General features: G+C 44.8%; 2 protein-coding genes across 3 annotated transcripts; one reads left to right on the forward strand and one right to left on the reverse strand.

Annotated features, from left to right (window-relative positions):
• Positions 1-54: 54 nt before the first annotated feature.
• swsap1 (SWIM-type zinc finger 7 associated protein 1) lies at positions 55-2661 on the reverse strand. Its single transcript, XM_012867925.3, has 2 exons — positions 2214-2661; positions 55-822 (listed from the first exon to the last, which is right to left on the reverse strand). Exons 1-2 carry the CDS (start codon positions 2493-2495, stop codon positions 289-291), a joined length of 816 nt encoding a protein of 271 aa, XP_012723379.2. The 5' UTR covers positions 2496-2661; the 3' UTR covers positions 55-288.
• A 65-nt stretch (positions 2662-2726) lies between these two features.
• Positions 2727-16241, forward strand: znf653 (zinc finger protein 653). 2 transcript variants are annotated; one of them, XM_036148473.1, is made up of 11 exons: positions 2727-3085; positions 3179-3219; positions 5519-5839; positions 5932-6416; positions 7206-7403; positions 8945-9122; positions 12557-12641; positions 12745-12862; positions 12949-13063; positions 13148-13247; positions 15159-16241. In XM_036148473.1, the coding sequence occupies exons 1-11, from the start codon at positions 2802-2804 to the stop codon at positions 15334-15336; spliced, it is 2103 nt and encodes a 700-aa protein (XP_036004366.1). In that variant the 5' UTR covers positions 2727-2801; the 3' UTR covers positions 15337-16241. The 2 variants fall into 2 exon arrangements, with proteins under 2 accessions (XP_036004366.1, XP_021174863.2); XM_021319188.2 differs by lacking the exon at positions 7206-7403 and having other exon boundaries at positions 2732-3085.
• Positions 16242-20166: the final 3925 nt, after the last annotated feature.

Consider the following 20166-nt stretch of genomic DNA (forward strand, 5'->3'; position numbering starts at 1 on the left):
CATCTTTTTTTCCCCCTCTCTCTTATGGGATGAGACAAAAATGAATCAATCAGCTCGGTTATAAATACAGCTTTATTATCGAGACTTTACCTTTCCATAGCTGAGGATGTATTCCATATTCCAGGTCTGGAGGCAAAAACTTTGGAAATTACTGGCCAGTAAATTACAGTGTACAGAATTCCATCCACTCAATATTACAGATGTGTGCTTAACCGATCTTTAAGGTAAGGTGTGGTGAGTTTAAATAAAAATAAAACGTTTTAACATAACATTGGGCAACAAAGCCTTTCAAACCAATATAAACTCCATTAAACCATCAGGAAAAGAGAAAAGTTTCCACTCCTGTGCTAAAGCTGGCCCCTCCTCACAGTCCTTTGTTCCAGAGACGTATATGTGCCACACCTCCTGCGCTGCAGCCGCTACGGCCTCATAGCTGCGGTCCTGGTCCAGGGTGCAGCGAGCTTGGAAATAGCGGTCCAGAACATCCAGGATTGGATCCGTGGCGGAGGGATCCCTGCCTTCCTGCCCGCTGTCCACATCCGAGAGGAAGGAGGCGATTACGCGGCAGGGGGCCGAGCTGGACCCCCTCTGCTCCAGGGCTCGGCTGAGGAAGGCGGCGGTGTCGCACAGCAGCGCGGACAGATGAGCAGCGCTAGACTCCGGTCCCGAGTGAAACCCGGCGTGGCTGCCGGCGACGGGCTCCCGCAGGAAGCCGTCCAGTCTGTCGACGATGATGAGCGAGGGAGGGGAGGGGGACTCGTGAAGGCTGGCGACCTGATGGAGTAGCTGCTCCAGGGTCCGGGGGTAGGAAAAGGTGATTTTCTGAAAATGAGGAGATAAAAATGAGGACACGGTCAACAGACAGATAAGGACTAAGGCGATAATCCCGAGATTTCCCGGCAAGCGGTAAGGAAACGGGTTTAGCTATGGGCTCTTTTTTAAGAACTGTATCCCAAAATCCCAAAACAATCATCACTGATAAAGGGGCCTGTACACAGGTCTGTTGCAGAAGTATTTATATACCTTGAACTGTTTCACATTTTGTGAAATATTAAAACCCCAAACTTCAGCATGTTTTTTTCTTCACCAGGTATTACATAACAGTGCAGTGAAAAGAACACAAACAATAACGTACACACTTTTTAACAGCCTTAACAACAATTTTAGTGTCATCCTACCAGTGCCTTTCAGAGTCCTCTTTATTTGGCCATGAATCATCCCCCCACCCCCACATGTTTGTTGTGCCTAGCTGTCTTCTCGCCATTCTTCCATAAATGCCAGAATTGTGGAGCACATGTCTAATAGTTGTTCCGTCAACAACGGAGATACTTGAACTCCAGAGTCAACATGTTGTATATCAGCAAGTGCTTACTCAATGTTAAAATACAATCTGTAATGATGACATCAGCATCATTCAGTATAAATCAAGATAACTTGATCAGATTAATTGTTGGTCTCTGGGATTAAATGAGTTCCAGGGCTTCAGTCGTGTTCCTGAAGGGTTGCTATGAGTGTAAATGACCGCCAGGTGTCGCTGTGAATAGTTAGAATGAAGCTTTGCACCTTCCCGTCACTCCATCTGTCCGCTGTGTTCAATAATTACACTTTATTGGCTTAACATTACTTACATAAATACCGTTTCTTCAGATGTAACCAGAGCATGATCCACTAATGACCTAAAATCTTGCACAAAATCTTTAAAATGTGTTCAAATATGGAACGCTAGTAAGTTTGTCTCTTTAATTGATAACTTTCTTTGATGAAAGGCCTGTTTAATGGAAATGCCTTAAACGTTGATGCATTTGACTCTTCTCGTTTTATTTTTGCGCTCTTTTGTGTTGTCATGAAGCGCCTTTTGTAATTTTGTGACTAACGAGTATCTGTTTTGTACTTTAAAATCAATAAAAAAATAAATACAAACTTCTGTGTGACATGGCCACAGTCTTGCTTAATACCATGTTATTTGCGCATTATTGTGTAACTACTTAACGGAACTGTTCTTAGACTGAGATTAAATTACACACAGATGGGTTCTTTTTATGAATAGGAACTTCTGAAGTATTTGCGCTAGATTTTATTTAGGGGTAAACGAGTAAAATTGATGGAGGAGTATCTGTTCCTTGCGCTGCTTCTGTACTGGACCGTCACTAAATAGCCCAATAAACCACGCAGAGGTTCGACGCTGGAAAGGTCGCACCGGTGGCTCGGTTTACCTTCAGACCCTCTGGGCTCAGGCTCGCGCTGCCTCTCTGCAGACACACCGGCAGGCTCTGAATCTGGCTTTGGGCGAAGAACGCCACCCTGACGCCGAGCTCGGAGGCTGCGGTGACGGCCGCCAGCAGCAGCACGGAGCGGCTGAGGCGGTGCTCCCCCACTAGCAAGGCGGTGCTGCTGCTGCTGAGGGGAGCCGGCGACGGAGCACCGGCCCTGGGGTCCTTCTTCTGGCCTGTCTGTGGCGAAAAGGCCCTGAACACCAACGTGAGGATGTCAGTCATCGCGGAAACATGGTAGAGTTCCGTTCACGCTCGAAGCTTCCCGCGCCCGTTTGCGGGTGACACACCGGTGCTCCGGTGTAAATGGTCCGGGTGGAAAACAAGGTACCGCCTCAGACGGCAATTATTTTGTTCGCGGTATTGAGGCATAACATTCACATAAAATTTTGCGCACATATATATTCACCCTTTCTTCTTCTCTGTGCTAATATTCACTTGGCAAACGTAAAGCAGCAACGCAGCGCTTCCGGTGAGGCTTGACGCAACTTCCGCTTATCGCAACGATCAGCTGTTGGCGTTAATACCAATATGGCGTACTGTCAGGCTGGCTGCCCTTCTGAGGCCGACCGAACCGGGGAGCGGGGAGCTCCGAGGCGGTGTCGGGGCCGGCCGAGGCTCACGGACTCGGACCGAGCTCAGAGGCGGCTGGAATCCCGGAAGAAGTACGACGTGAGGCGGGTGTACCTCGGAGAGTCGCACAAGCTGTGGAGCGAGCTCCGCCGGAGGACCAGCCTGAGCGATGCCGGGCTGGCCGAGTACCTCATCCTGCTCAACTCCACGTACGGAGACAAGTACCGGCAGGAATCCTGCGGGTAGGAGGGCGACCCACGGTAGATACTAGGTGCGCAATAACAGCCGATCGCGTGTAAATCCACAGTGAAAGTGATGCGATTGTTGTCTTTCAGGAAGAAAACTGCAGCAGAGGGACCTGGGAAACGGAAAGGAGGTGCGTTGTCTTTATCTGTTTGGCAATATGTTCCACTGAGGTTCACCGGACTGGTTTAGGGTTGCAGGTCATGTCTGTGTCTGCAGTGCCCCTCATGTTTAGAGGTTCCTGCTCCTCATATGAATTTAAACAGCTCAGGCCACGGTGCTTGAGTTTCACTGCATCATAAACATGGATAAACCTGCTTCTAACTTGTCTGCTCGCCATTATTCAACGTGAAAAGAATGCGCTGTCACATCAACCCTGATCCTTTCCACTTTGTGTCATCTTGCAACCACAAGCCTTAGTTGGATGGATGTGGGGTCACATTTCTTTTCTTCTTTAAAAACAAACAAAAAAAAAAAAAAACAAGTTGGCCAAAAGCCACGAAGGGGGCCCCGGCAAGCATGGAAAGAGGCGCTCTGATCGGACCGACGCTGAATTTTGTGGTCTAAACGCCAACTGCTATGGGTAGCATAAAAGTAAAGGTGCATTTATCCACGGTGAAAGATGGCGGTGGCAGCGTGATGCTATGGAGAGCCTTATCTTCATCAGGAGCGTGGAAGCTGCTTAAAGTTGGAGCTACAGACGGTGAAATCTTTGAAGAGGCTGCGAAGGACCTGAGGCTGGGTCAGAGGTTCACCCCTGAACTCCATCATTGTGCCTGTGTCATTACCAAGCAACCATCACCTGCCTCAACGACTACCGTCCTGTCGCTCTGAGCCCTGTCGTCGTGAAGTGCACTGGGAGGACCCTCCTGAAGTTCATGAAGGATCCGTCCCTGCTGGCCTGGACAGCCTCCAGTTCGCCTCCAGGGACAATCGCTCCACAGAGGATGCTGACTCGTCTGCAGCATCCCAGCACCTATGCTAGGGTGCTCTTTGTGGACATCAGCTCAGCATTGGGGCTGGACGAAAGGGAGAAAAAGCACATCGATAAAATAGAAATCATATTGATCGATATCGATAGTTATCAACAAATTCAAGACGTATATTTCAGGTGCAGCCCTGATTTTATGCTGTTGCTTAGCGACCTGTTTTAAGATACAGAACACACAAACAATGAATTCAAACTCAACCCATTATTCAACCAACGTTTTACCAAAAAATTTTAAAAAAGAAGAAAGAACCTGTGCTCTCTAAACTTTGAATGGGGCGGAGCTTGGGAACGGAGCATTCCTGGTTCTGCGTTGTGATTGGTTGGGGGGATGTAATATTAACCTACATGGCTAGAATGCATAAGAAGGGAAAACTGTTATTCTTTTAAAACTTTTATTTACCCTTTTTTTTTGCTGACATCGATACACATCGTTATTGAATTATTGTCCAGCCCTACTCGGCATTGAACACTGTGCTCTCAGATATTCTGGCTCTGTAGCTCCACAGCCTGGGATTATCTCCACCGCTCAGTTCCTGCATCGGTGACCTCCTCACCAACAGCCCCCCGGTGGTGAGGAAGGGGAAAGTCACATCTGTCCCACTGATCCTCAACGCTGGAGCACCACAGGGCGCCAGTGTTGTGCTCAGCATGTTCCTGGGCCTTCACATCTCCTCCGACCTCTCCTGGACTGTGAACACCTCCCGCCTGGTGAAGAAGGCCCAACAACGGCTCTCCTTTTCTCAGGACGCTGAAACGGACCGGACTTTTTACTCACCGCCCCTTTCTGAGAATCACCAGCCCAGAGTTCACAGTCTGCTTCATGTCTCCAAACATGCCGCTGGTTCCACAGGTTCTTCATGCGACTGAGAATTGTTGACACAGTCTCACACATGCTAACGTCTATTTGCACGCTCGCAGTTTCTCAGGGAGTGTTTCTTTGGACCTCCAGGCAGCTTACAGACTTCTTTACCTTGCAGATTTACACGTTTGCTAACATTTATTTGCACGCTTTTAAGTTCTCAGGGACTGTTTGCCTGGATTAATACATTCATGCAGTCGCACAGTAATTCACAGCGTTCCGTAAAGGGACTGCTGTCTGCCTTTCTTGACTTGAACATTTAAAGCCGTCAGATGCTGAGGTCTACCGGCACTTCTCAGGAAGCGTTGTTAGTGTGTTACGTGTAAATTCAGAGTCGGCATCCCACCAACATGTCATTATGGTATCGTCATGCCAATAAAGATTCTTGATTCTCCTCCCACGCTCCGTCAGCATGCACTGCAGTGTGTTGGTCTACCCAAACATCAAACATTTAAGCTTGTGGTTGTGTCGTGAGCTAGTGTGGAGCAGCTTAAGGATTATGTAAATGCTCTAGAAGGCGCTGACTGTGGCCGTCTCGTTGGGGAACAAATCGGCGCCTTGCCTCTTTCTGCTGTTCATCAGGGAGGAAGCAGCGCGTGTCCAGCCTCCAGAGCCTGGTGAGCTGGTACCGGGAGCACTCGGCCTCCTGCCCCCACGAGCCCCAGCTCCGAGCTCTGGAGCCCAGGCCCGACCGCTCCACTGCGGCCGTCTGGAAGTGCCTCTCGGACCACTCCTTTGTGCAGTACCTTTACTCGCCACCGAAGGAGGCCAGCGACTCGGAGCACGAGGAGAGAGGCAACGGGGACAGCGATGGAGAGGCTGCGCACAGGACGGACCCGCTGGCGGCCAAAGGCACAGGGGCCAGCAGGCAGAGGAGGAAAGAAGGTCCCAAAAAGTGCAAAGGTGCGTCGTTGTAACCGTGGTGCTGGGTCCTGACCTGCTTTGCTGTGATTATTCTTCTAACGTGTGTTTTTATGGATGTATGTCATGTGTAGGTGAAGTAATTGGCAGTATGAACCAGACTGAAGAAGACGGAGACCAAAATCACCAGCCGAGGACGGAGGCTTCATCTCAGGACACCACACTGATGGGACAGGCTGCCTGGGACACCGCATCTTTGCACTCTGCCTCTGCTGAGGAGGAGGAGGAGGAGGAGGAGGAGGCAGCGGCCCTTGAGGATGTGGCTCCAAGTACAGATGAAGAAGGAGCGAGGGAGAAGCTCAGGAAAGAAGAACTGACTTTTGGGCCTGGTTGTGAGTATGACGCCACAGCAGCATCGTTACCCGAGGATCTGGACACGGGCAACCAGGACTCCCAAAGCTTGAACGGTCCCGTCCCTCTGAGCGCTCAGCAGGAGCGGGGCGCCCCACCAGCGGCGCAGGTCCAGGAGCCGGCTGAGCCGTTCGAGCCCCAGCCTCTGCAGACAGTGGTGACGGGCTGCCAGATCCCCAACCAGCGCACGGCTTTGGAAGGCTCCCAGGTAGGGCCGCGCTATATATGACAAAGTGACTGGGCTTACCGTGCCACTAGAACTGTCTGGGTGTTTGCTTATTGTGTTTACATTCAGGCCCGCTATGCTTGTGATACGTCCTGTGACACATTTGGTTGTTTATTGCAGCATAAAATGTTTTTAAGGTAAAGTCTTGGTCAGATGGTCACGCCATTCAACGATCACTTCCTTGTTTAATTACAGACCTTGGCCCAAAGCAACTTTTAGAGATGGAAATACTGTATATGTATTTATCTGGGGTCAATCTTTACTATCAGCCCAAAGCTGGAAAACAGAAACACCTTTTAGTTATTTAAATTTCACAAGTCATATAGATAAAGCAACTTTTACCAACGTTATCCCACATCACATGCTTTCCACCATCGTGCTGCCCTACTCCGCTCCATCCTCCTTTCCAGTAAATTTTTCTTGAAATGACTATATTTGTCCTTGATTTGAGCAGGTAAATAAGAAAATCTGCCAATGTAAGGAATATTTTGACCCCTAAAATAAGATAATTAGATATAATGCACTTAAAATAAGATGATGGAGATGAGTTGTTCCTGTCTTAAGTGCAAAAATCTTATTCCATTGGCAGACCATTTAAACTTGCTGCTCAAATCAAGGACAAATTCACTCATTTCAAGATCATTTTACTCACTTTTAGTGCACTTTTTGCAGTGTGAGCCTCTTTTCCACCGGCTCTGTTTGGCCGGGCTCTGCTCGGCTCTGCCTGCTTTGCGAGCATTTCAGCAACAGTTTTGTTTTTTTCTTCTTCAGGGCCAACCCAGGTTTCTCTGGCTCTGCTCAGGAGCAACGTCAAACCAGTCGGAATCAAGCGGAGTTTTTTATGCGAACACACTGCTTTTCAGTGATTGGTCGAGGAGAGAGGAGAAACAAGAAGTTTTTTTTTTCCCAGAGGAAGTCCAGGAAAAAATAAAGAGCGGTGACATTAAAATGAAGGACCACATGAACAGAGTGAGCCAAACAGAAATATAATTTTACTCAGGGTTTCCCCCAGTGTATTATACACCCGGTTTACTGCCCCCAGGCTAAAGGTCCCCACATACTTGCGCGGACAAAGGCTACGTTCACACTGCAGCCTGAAGTGACCCAATTCCGATAATTTATTTTTTTGCCCATATGCGACCTGTATCTGATCTTTTTATGACAGTCTGACCAACACAGATCGGACTTTTTCAAATGCGACCCAGGCCGCTTGGATATGTGTTCCTGAATCCGATACGTATCTGATCTTTTCAAATGTGACCTGTGTCTGTACGGCCGGGTCGCATTTATCCGACATGTACGTCACGATACTCGACAAACGTCACTAATCTGCGTCCTGCTATGCAGAAGCGGGAAGAAAGACGACACCTATAGCAGACTACAATGAGGAGAGCAGTCAATGGACGGAAAGCTCCGGTTAGAAAAGAAATTAAAGATTGCGAAATGCACGGCAGCATTATAATCCATGTTTACTTCCGCAAAAAGTGAGGACGCTTGCTATGTGTGACGTCATCGCGGCCTCAAGTGCGCATGCGGGACACTTGAACGCATTCAGTTCACACAGGAGATCACATACAAGTCGCATATATTTGGAAATGAGCATTAAGACCTGCAGTGTGAACGTAGCCAAAGTCTGCCTTGAGTATGCTCGGGGTCCACTCATGCAGGTACGTGCAGAGCTCGATCTTTACGACCGCGTACACGGTGTCACACTATAAACTGCTCGGCGGAAAGAAGCCTTCACGTCAAACTGTTTTATATGTGACGCTGAGCTTGATACACCCAGCTGCTCCAAGCAAGCGTTCTCCAGGACACGCGGCATTACAGTCCCTCTCTGTTCTCACTGACAGGTGGGAGCCTGATGGAGAAGAAACAGCTCTAGGTGCTCAGCTAGCTGATCACACATTTTACCGTCCATCCCGCCGCTTTGTCCCGCTGGCAGAAAGTCTGGGAATTGTAAGAATTTGCCACAAGAAATGTAGGCAACAGTACGCTCAACTATTAATGGTAAAACGTCTGAGGAGAGTCAGCGTGGAGTCCGCGCAGCGCACAATATGGCGGAGTATGTGGGAGCCTTAAGTGTTGTTTATTTACATAAAAGGTTTATATAAAACGGTCGTTAAAGTTTCCGTCTGGGAGAAAACCTAATGGCTAATGTGCTAGCTATTAGCTCGACGCACAGTGCGTCCACGCTCTGCCCCTCCTCCATCCCTGCCTGCCTTCCTTCCAACTCTGTTTCCCCCCTTCTTTCCTGTTTTGGGTCCTTCCTTCCTTTTGCTGTTCTCCGTGTCCTTCCTTGCCCATCCCTGTTTTTCCTTGATTTAAAGTTTCCAACATCAAAAATATTCGCTATAGATTGAAAGCGAACTTTACCGTTTACCGGAATGCAATCATTTGACTCTGGTGTGAAGGAGCAGAGACACATTGAAAACATGTAGGACATGTCCCTAGGAGTGGAATTAAAAACCAATGCTCTAATGCCTGCTTCTGCTTCTTTCTTTCATTCCCAGTTGATTATCATCACCGGTCCTGGCTATGAGGCCTTGGCCTCAGAAGGAGTCCAGCTCAACATGGCCAGTGGAAACATGGAGGAAGTGACCTGCACTGTCATTGGCGGCGTCCCCTTCAACCAGCTGTGTACACCTGACTTCAAAGTACCTGCAGCACCAGAGGAAGATTCCCTGACAGGTAGCAAATGTTTTCCCTCAGAAAGGGAGAAACCCTTATTTATCTGCCCTTAGAGACATAAACACCAGAATCCCATAATTCTAACATTTGCCTGCTGATGCTATCGTTAGCTGTAACACATCACTCTGCTCCATTTTATGCATTCAAACCGAAGAATATGCTGACTGTCAGAGGTTGGACAATCCTTTTAAAAGGTTCGTACAGGTGCTCGAATGCTTGAAAATGCTTGGATTTTAACAAGCTGTTTTCCACTGGGACGTCCTGCAGATGGATACCGGATTACCTCACTGACGGCTGCAGGGGTTAAAGGCGCAAAATGGAGAGCAACCACTTTTCCCGTAGTCTCAGTAAGCCTTGCTGTCACTCAGAGTGGGTTCGCTCCTTTTCGGTGCGTGAGCAGTAAACATCACCTGATATGGCTTTGAAGGACACCTAGTGTGAGCACGTGACTGTGGTTTGAATAGACCGCACCAAAACTAGATGCTTTCAGGCGCACCTCAGAACAGGGGTTAAGAGGGGGAGTGTGGGGGTAAATTAACAGGAATACTGACCAACCTATTGCAGTTCAATTTTATATATTCTCTAACTGAATGAGTTCAATGTGAAAAGGAAAAACTTCGCTTTAAGCTAACTTACAACTCTGTAGGTAAGTTGCAAATTGATTGAAGGATGGATCAAGCTGAGGGTTTTTGTCGTCTACTGTACTTTAAAAGGTGCAATAACAAGTCAGCCTTTGGGCACCGTCCGGTAATGGTCTCCGTGCTTTTGTTTTACCTCTGGGATCTTGGAGATTCCCGAAGTCCATCTAAAACCAATAGGCTGAGAGCTGGCTGTCCTTCCGAGCAGCGTATTGAGATCAGTGGAGCGCAGCAGGGAAAGCCCCCTGACCTCTGACGAGAATAAAACTGCATCACGCAGTTTTGGTCAAGGAAATGATGTGCAGACTTTTTGTTCTAGTAAACTTAATTTTGCATGAAACCGGCATTATGCAGTTTTGGGTTAAAAATTATCAGTGTGAATTTTCCCCACAGTGTTTCCGGGAGCAATGGACATTCTCCTTTGGGAATGTGTAGAGATTAGTAACCAGCCAGAGTCGTTACAGAAAGGCAGCGGGTGGTTTATGGTGCAGAAATAGACCCTGAATGCTGAGAAGTCTCCAAGGATCTCCAATGCAAATTATGTAAATGATTATGGGATGCTCATAAACTGTGTTGTTTTTATATACAACCCTGAATTGCAGGTGGGCTAATTATTTCTGAGCACACTGACTTATCCCAGCTAAGCAAGTAATTAAAATATACTAGACATAAACACACAGATATTTCTGGTACCTTTTACCAGCCATCTCTGAAATACCTTTAAGTTAATAAAAACTTGTCCTGTTTTGTTTTCTATATTTACCAGATGTCAGTCTTTGCTTTTGGTTCTTGTTTCTGAATATTTTATATACTTCAACAAATGTTTTCACTGTCGTTCAGTAGGTTTAGGATCCAGGCTGATTAGGGTCATTATTTGTAGGACAGGATTCCAAAATTAGTCTCATCATCAATTCCATAAAGTTGTTAGAAAGATTTTAGTAATATCCAATGTTTCAAAACCAACCAATTGATTGATTTCTGATTAGTGAATGCATCTTACCAAAGCACTCTTCTGTCACAATAACACACAATGTGAATGACGTTAGTCAGCAAAGAAGGCTCAAAGTTGACTGTTTTTAGTATCACTGAGGGGTTATAAAAGGAAATGAGAGGAAGCTCAGAGATGTGAGAAGCTGTTTAAAGCTATTTTATTGATGCGTCGAAGCATGTCTGCAGCTTATTTAGGCTGTGAGAGAATTAGACTTTCAGCAGATAACAGGAAGGCTAAATGGATCTGAGCAGATTATCCCTGTTGGGAACCATCCTGAGCCTCTTATTATCTGCATCGGATTGTGCTGTCCAACAAATCTGTGAGATGAGACCCTTTGGGATCATCAGTAGTCTCTGTTCTGTTTACAACAGTGCATTGTGCTGCTTCTGCTGTGTTTCATACCACAGAGCAGTTTGATAATTGTGTCGATTCAGGCTTGTGATTAGCTCTAGAGATTGATCAGAGGGGTTATCTGTATGGATGGACCTCATCCACCCCGATTCCTTGTTGGGATGTTTCCGTTTATAGTAAAGATTGTCAGAGTCTCTTGCACATACACACAGAACCAGCTGCGTACAGATACAAAAGCTAGCCAATGCTAATCGCTAATGTAGCATGCTAAAGTCGGCTTGAAATCAATCACTTACTCAAGCTTACAGGAAACTGTCAGGACAATAAAGAGAAATATCAGCTTTTTAATAGTCTTTCTTTTAAATTAATAAAACCATGTTTAATAGCTACTAATCTCCCACACATGGTGTGACGTCTCCTCTTCACCCGATATAAATAATCAATGACTGCTCGCTGGTAGGAAGACTAGTTGAAGTTATATAATTCATTTATTAATGCAATGTATTCCACCAGTCCAACATGGGGTTGTGGAGGTAAAGGATCCAGGAGGCAAACCAGACATTCCTCTCCTCAGCAAATCTCCAGCTCTTTGTGGGGGATCCTAATGTGTCTCCAGGGTAGAAGGGATATAACATCCCTCTTGCAAGTTCTTGGCCTCTCTTGGTTCCTCTCCTCCTTCATCACTAACTTTGATCTTAGTTGTCTCACCTGCATGACAGCTTCCCCGATTTCAGCCAATTGAGCATATTTGCGAGAATTAATGAAGTAGAGGCCACAAGCTAGGTGCGCACATACAGCACAATGCGTAGAAGAAGATAACTTCCTCTATATTTCATCTTTAAATGAAGCGTAGAAGACTTCTTCTAAATAAATAGATTTTCGTGTCAATACATTTTATTTATTTACTAAATTAACAGTTTTTGATTTTAATTTTTACAATAGAAATGTTTATTTACACGTCTTTGAGGTGTAAGGAAAAAAACACTGTCAGACCGCCATTACATTTCTCATCTCCACACCCCTGCTAGGGGGCACCACACTTTGGGAATCCCTGACCTAGATGAATCCTGATCAAATCTCCAAACCACCTCAACAGGCTCCTTTTCATAAACAAAATGCAAAACTTCTGGGAGCATTATAGCCAGGTCAAGGCTCCACCAAAACGAGGGACCAAAATGAGCCAAATATTGGTGTCTCTTTACTGACGACACTCATTAGCTCTCCAAGTGGTATACTTTCTTTACTTTACGAATATCTAAATCCAACCATTTGAAACCATTGTCAGTATAACACCTGCTTTCAAAACATGTTCCTAAATGTGCGGCCATTAAAAAAGGGGGGGAAAAAAACAATATTTAAGCGCTCTTGGACCTGACTAATGTAACTACAGGCCCAGAGGAAGCTGAACATTCAGGCTCTGAGAAACGTTTTCTAACTCCACTGTATGTCTGCAGGTTTGAGTGAGACGCAGCTGGTGCCGAACACCGTGGATAACCTGGAGTTGAGCAGCGACAGAGAGCTGCAGCGGAGTCTCAGCAGGTATGTGGCAGACGTGCGGCTACCATCCGTAGCGTTGGCAGATAATGTAGTCCAGCTCCTCTAAAGGCCATTCCCTCCTGCTGTGGTGTCTGTGTTCCTGCAGCGTCAGGTCAAAAAGAAACCGGCGAGGACCGGTCATTGAGGCAGACGGCATGCTCAAGATGTTCCACTGTCCTTACGAAGGCTGCAGTCAGGTTTATGTAGCAATCAGCAGTTTTCAGGTCAGACACCACGGCCCGTTCTCTCTCCTCCTTCTTTTACCTTGTGTTGCCCGAGAAGATTAAAAGCAACCGCTTGTTGTCTGCAGAATCACGTGAATCTAGTTCACAGGAAAGGAAGGACAAAGGTCTGTCCTCACCCTGGCTGTGGAAAGAAATTCTACCTGTCCAACCACCTGCACCGTCACATGATCATCCACTCAGGTGGGCTCGCAACACATCAATCGTAAGTGATGAGCAGCCGCCTGGAGGACCGGCACTTATATTTTTTTGTGGGTATTTCTGCAGGGGTCAGAGATTTCATCTGTGAGACCTGTGGGAAATCATTCAAGCGTAAGAATCACCTGGAGGTCCACCGGCGGACCCACACAGGAGAAACCCCCCTCCAGTGAGTTACACGCAGTCACAGCCTGCTGTTACTGCTGAATAGTATTGAACGGCATACGGCAAATTCAAAGTTGTCCGGAGTGAGGAAATTTACATCTCGTAATTACAAAAGAGGATTTTACTGATTTACATCATAGCTATTTAATTATTTCTTGTGAAACTCGTTCCGTTTCTCAGTCTGCTTCCCTCCATTTAAACCGGACCAAAAATAGCTGGACTCAGGCATTGTTTCAGGTGGTATGAATTGATGATTTGAATAAAATTTCCATCACCAAAAGCAATGGCCACCGTTGTACATTTGCTCAGACGTGACTATGCATGCATCTTACCAAGGACCAGACAGGAAAATGATGACACCTTTTTTTTTTGTCCTTATTTGTTTTGACAAAGAACTTACAGGTTTCACATTAAGGAAGTGTTGTACATTAACCAATAGAATGGGTTGGGGGGGGGGGGGGGGTTAGATGAAAACTCATGCAAAGTGTTCCCGATAGAGGTCCTGGTATTCACACCACTTGAGCTTTGTCACGGTTTCTTTTTCATGTTAAAACCACAGACTACAATGTCATTAATTAAGATTGTATCTGATAGAGCAGCACAAAGCAGTGGGTCTTTAAAAAAAAATAAAAAAAAAAATTGATGCATGATCTTCACAACATTTAACAAAAAAGTGACTGTTATGTTTTTGTATTTAGCCTCTTTACCCTGATACCCCTTAATAAAGTTCAGATAGCAAACTGCCTTAAGATCCTATTAGTTTAGTAAATAGTCCAGCGGTGCATATTTAGATCTTGTAATAAATAACATTGTTTTATATGGGCCTCAGAGGTTTGCACACAAAAAGCCAAAAGAAGCCCCTGTTGGAGTTTTCCGTGTAGGGTACGCAAGAAAGATGTAGAAAGTGAGGCGATCAGACGAGACTAAAACAGGACTGTTTAGCCTACATGCAAAACCGTATGTGTGAAGAAACATCAGCACTACAGATAATGTGAAAATAGCCTCCCCACTGCCAAACACGGTGGTGGCAGCACCATCCTGTGAGGAAGTTATTCTTTAACCGATGCACTGAAACAGGTCAGAGACGATGGTGGATGGAGCTCAACACCGGCTGATCCTGGAAGGATCCCTGTTGGGGGGCTTCACATGGTTTTGATTTGTATGCATGCAACCATAGCCACGTCTGGTTTGTAAAATATAGAATTCTAAAATCACTTTTCATATTTGCCTTTAATTGTTTAACAAAGACTTGAGACAGAAGTGAAGCTTCACCTCCCAGTAGGATAACAATAGTGACTAGAGCTACAATGGAAGGGTTTAGACCAGAACATATGCATTTATGCGTGGCCTAGTCAAAGTCCGCGCATAAATTCAAAGATAATTTGTAAACTTTAAAAAAAAAAAAAAAGTTGAGCGATTTTATTTATTTTATTTTATTTTTTATTTTATTTTATTTATTTATTTTTTGTCCATCCAATCTGACCCGACTTGACCTAATTTGAAAAGAAGAAAGAACAAAAATGATGTGCCAAAATCATCGTTGAGGGGTTCTACAAAGCGTAGGCTCATCAGGTCTTAAACAATGCACCACACTTGTCAAGTTGTATTTAGTGAATAAAAATAAGAAAATAAAAAAATTTATAAATAATAACAAAAAAAAAAAAACAAGCCTGCTTTTCCAATTATCCCTTACTGTGTGTTGATCTCTCGTATAAACAACCAATTAAATAAGTGGAAGTTTGTGGCTGTAACATGACGGCACTTCAAAAGAAAAGATTGGGGGGGTTGGGGGTAAATACTTTTGTAAATCACTGCAGAGGATAATGTGACATTCTTCACAATATCTACACAATCATAAGACCTCTCTTTTTTGCTTTCCCCCCCCTCCCCATTTCCTTCCAACTTGGTCTGTCAGATGTGAAATCTGCGGCTACCAGTGCCGCCAGCGGGCGTCCTTGAACTGGCACATGAAGAAACACACTCCTGAGGCACTTTACAACTTCACCTGTGAGTTCTGCGACAAGAGGTTCGAGAAGTTGGACAGTGTGAAGTTCCATAAACTGAAGAGCCACCCGGAAAAGCAAACCACCTGAGCCGTGGGGCCGACTCTCCAGCGCATGCAGGCTCTCCGGGGAGCACGCAGCTGATGCCCCGTCCCAGGGAACGTCGCCTTGTTCAGGCCGAGCTGAAGCGAGGCGGCCTAACAGCTGTGCAGGACACAGGCTGTGACAGAGTAGAAGGTGCCGTGGCTGTTAGCGTACCGCTGTTCTACCACAGGATGACGTGCAGAGGAAGCTCCACGCGTCCGTAGCAACCGCTAACTACCTGATCGTATCCAGCAGTCACTATTACTTTCAGGGATGGGATTAACTGGTGATGCAGAGTATGTCCGTAATCCTGAACGTCACATACTGACTGTTATTTCATGTGATAGCCGCTCCGGGAACCCACATTATCAGAAATGAAGTGAAATGTAAGTTGTGGAAGTCTTTTTGTATTAAAACAGGAAAGATTGTGGTTTTATGTCTTAACAGTCCTTTAGAACCCAACTAGTAAAGGTTACTGTTTACAAACCAGTGTGGAGGATTATTATTATTAAAGCAGTGTGACCAATGTCTGGTAAATGTCAAGTGAAATCTGGAGCTGGTGAAGGACCCGTCGATGAGTTGACTGATGCTGCATTTAGTTTTATTATGGAGCAGCAGGTAAATTGGGTCACAAGAGCAGCGTCTGTGTAGGGCATGTGCGTTTAATAACTTCTCAGGAAAACTCCCATAAAATCCATCTTGTTCTTTCTCTGTTTCACTGCCTAAATAAATGCACTTTTCCTTTTTGTATCAGCCACTAAGCTGTGAGTTTTTATTTAAAATATAGTTGTTTTTTTTCTTCCTCTAAAGACCCAGTGGGCTTCTGTCTTATACATAAACTTCTCCTGGTACTGTGTGCATTTGTGACGAAGTCTGGCTGCGCTGAGATAATAAAAAACCCATTAAAATCGTCATGAGGTCTCATTTCATAAAATCTGTCTGTCTTGCATGGATGTTGGGCTTGCAAGCTGTTGAAGCTGAAGGGCTTTCACATGATTGCTACAAACCTCCGCTTTAAAAAACATGTTTAGAGGGTAGCAGAAAAAAGCAAAATAAAGCAGGTCCTTTAAGGAAAAGAGACGGGTGAAAACGGAACTACACCAGGTGTACCTTCAACATTTCTTCCCCCTCAGTGGCTCCATCAAGGACAGATTTACTGTCTGTGGCAAGGCAAGCATACACTGTTAAAGTAAAAGGTTCTTCAATCACTTCACAGAAAGGAACAATTAAACATATCTTTTTAGACCTGCTTTTGTTTGATTTTGTCATGTATTTTTTTGTAATGCACTTGTGATTTGTTCCCGGAGAGGTGCTATATAAATAAAGTTTGACTACTGCTGAGCCAGGGGTACTTTCCAAGGGAAATGAAAACCGGGGGCACGGTAATAGGCAGCAGTAGCTGTTTCGCTGGCTCCAATAAAGGAAAAAAGAGCTTCATATACAAGCATTGGGCCAGACATGGGATCTGTGAAAATAAAAAAAAATGGAGCAGTACACAAAGTTGGGGGCAGCAAGAGTTTTATTTTTAATGGCTGACTCACACATGCATCTAAAAGCAGGAGTGCTGTGCCAGGTCTACCTTCTAAAGGGAAATTATGGGGAAAAAAGGAAGCGATCTGAAGACCTGGCTCTTCTCTTGCAGGTGATGTGCATCTGGCATCCTTTGAAATTCCACATTTACATGACACGTCTGCCTTATCACACAACATGTAAAATACAAAGATGAAACTCAGGAGTTTATCTCTTTTTTTTTTCATTGAAATTAACCTTTTCAGTTTTAAGTATTTCATTTGTCTAGTTTGGTGGAGACTGTGAGGTTAAAAAGTAAAAATATAACGCTGCAAATAAAGCAACATGGGGCCAAAGTCCGGGTTTTTAGGGCTCATCGGCTGATTTTCACTGAGTCAAACCTGACAGATCCCTTCTACAACCAAATACTGTACTGTATGTTTATACTCTGGAGGAATAGACGCACACTTTTTCCCCTCATTGTATCATATTAAATAATTTTCAAGTATAGGATTATCAAAATGATTTGGTAAATACCCGAATATTAATATCTTGTTTCTTCAAATTCAGAAGTTTATATCCTGTAGGCTTACTTTGCCAATATGGGAAAGTCCAGATGATGATGTCACAGCTTTGTAAGGTCCAAAAGTTTAATCCACAGCATCTGTGGTTGTGGTTTACGACATCGTAGGGATGTCAGGGGTCAATTGTGGGCCTCCACAAGCCGGGGGTTAAAATTTCCAGGTGCCTGAAGGCGTCACGTTCACTGGTACAAGTATAGAAACCGTGGGAATGTCCAGTGGTCATACCATTCAGGAAGTAGGTGGGTTCTGGGTTCCAGACATGAACGTGTTTTGGGGTAAAATGTGCAAACCCCGGAACAAAAGACCTTGTGAAGATGCAAGCGTGGAAGGAGCCATCAGTTTAAAATGCAACATAAAAAGCCAGATCCCGTTGGCAAGCTCTGAGGCCAAGATCATTATTCTTGCAAACATGCGCTTGGCTCTGATGAAACAAAAATGTAAGTGTTTGGGCAAAATGGCGTACAGGCGGCATGGGGCTGGCAGGATCATGTCAGGGTGATCTGTTGCAGAGTTGAGCTGAGTTGTGAGCGAGGCGGACTACAAATCAGTTACAGCCGTTCTGTCAGGAGCAACGGGCTAAAATTCCTGCAAACCACTGCATGCTATTTGTGACGGGATAACCAAAACAGATTCTCCCAAATATAGATCTTTTTGGTAATCCTGACTGATCTGAGGAGTAAGTAGAGGCCTAGTGGTCAGAGAGGAAGCCGCTTACATCCTGAGAAAAGGGGCAAGTTCCCTGGTTCGAATCCCACAGCCTGCCATTCTGGGTCCCTGAGCAAGACTCTGAGCCCCAGGTTTGGTACGCATAAAGTTATATTGACAGATAAAGATGAATATCTAAAGCAGGAAACCTTTCTAATTTAAAATCAAACAGTAAGAAAAAAGGTTACATTGTTTCCATTATTACAGTGTATGAAAATATCTGATTTCAACTGTACATCTAATTGTTTCCTCTAAAAAGTGTTATTTCAATACAAGTACACATTTTAATGCTTTTTACCTGATACAAAATACATACAAAAGTGGTGAATATGTTGTTACAAAATAAGTAAACGAGTTTAAACTGGAACTCAGGAGTAATTTCTGTCCTGGAAGCGGTGACTCCATGCGTGGATCCGAGTTCTGAACGAGAGGAAGCCTTTTCAATGTGTGGATAATAGCTACATCAAAACAGTTGGATGTTTGTGGCAGTAAACCTCAAACACGTCATCAAGGTAAACAGACTCTTTTTTCCCCATCACCCTTTGATACCGTAGAAAATCTAACCCTGCCTGTACTGTTTGCCAACTTAACCTGTTTGGCAACTTTCCTCAGTTTAGTTGGGAGTATATATGCAGGTGCTGGTCATATAAATAGAAAATGATGAATAAGTTGATTTTTTTTCCTCCAGTAATTCCATTCCATTGAAACTTTATATTATATATATAACATAAAAAATATATGTATAGTCATTCTTTAAACACAGACTGGTATATTTCAAGTGTTTATATCTTTAAAATTTGCTGATTATATCTGACAAAAATGGTCATTGCTAAAGAGGCTGGCTGTTCACTGAGCTCTGTGTCCAAGCACATCAGTAGAGAAGGGAAGGAGAAGATGGGGTAGAAAAAGTGAACAAGCAGAAGGGATGACCGCACCCTGGAGAGGATTGTGAAACAGAACCTGTTCAGAAATGTGGGGAGAGTCACAAAGAGTGGACTGCAGCTGGAGTCAGAGCTTCAGAACCACCACGGTCAGACGTATAAGACATGGTTCCAGCTGCTGCATTCCTGGTGTCCAGCCACTCTGGAACCAGAGACAGCGTCAGAAACTAAAGACAAAAAGGACTGGAAGCTGCTGAGTGCTCCACGGTTCTGTTCTCTGATTTGGACATCAAGGTCCCAGAGTCTGGAGGAAGAGAGGAGAGGCACAGAATCCACGCTGCATGAGGTCCAGTGGAAAGTTTCTAGTCAGTGATGGTTTGGGGAGCCATGTCATCTGCTGCTGTTGGTCCACTGTGTTTTCTGAGGTCAAAGGTCAACACAGCCGTCTACCAGGAAGTTTTAGAGCTCTTCATGCTCCCTGCTGCTGACCAACTTTATGGAGATGCAGATTTCATTTTCCAGCAGGACTTGGTACCTGCACACAGAGCCAAAGCTACCAGTACCTGGTTTAAGGACCACGGTGTCCCTGTTCTTAGTTGGCCAGCAAACTCGCCTGACCTTAACCACATAGAAAATATCTATGGGTCATTGTGAAGAGGAAGATGTGATACACCAGACCTAACAATGCAGAAGAGCTGAAGGCCTCTATCAGAGCAACCTGAGCAGCGCCACAGACTGATGGACTCCATGCCACGCCGCATTGCTGCAGTAATCCAGGGAAAAGGAGCCCCAGCTAAGTGTTGAGTGCTCAACATGTTCATACTTTTCATGTTCATACTTTTCATGGTCATACTTTTCATGTTCATACTTTTCAGCTGCCCAACATTCCTGGAAATCATTTTTATTTTTTTTGTATTGGTATTAAGTGAGATTCTAACTTTCTGAGATACCGAATTTGAGGTTTTCATTAATTGTCAGTCATAATGATTAAAATGAAAAGAAATAGACAATTGAAATATACCAGTCTGTGAGTAATGAATGAATATAATATACAAGTTTAACGTTTTAACTGGAATTGCTGAAAACAATCAACTTTTTCATGATTTTTATATATGGTAATTATATGACCAGCACCTGTAGATCAGTATTGTTTTGTA

This window comes from Fundulus heteroclitus, chromosome 16 (genome assembly GCF_011125445.2).
Source record: "Fundulus heteroclitus isolate FHET01 chromosome 16, MU-UCD_Fhet_4.1, whole genome shotgun sequence".
NCBI classification, from domain to species: Eukaryota; Metazoa; Chordata; class Actinopteri; order Cyprinodontiformes; family Fundulidae; genus Fundulus; species Fundulus heteroclitus.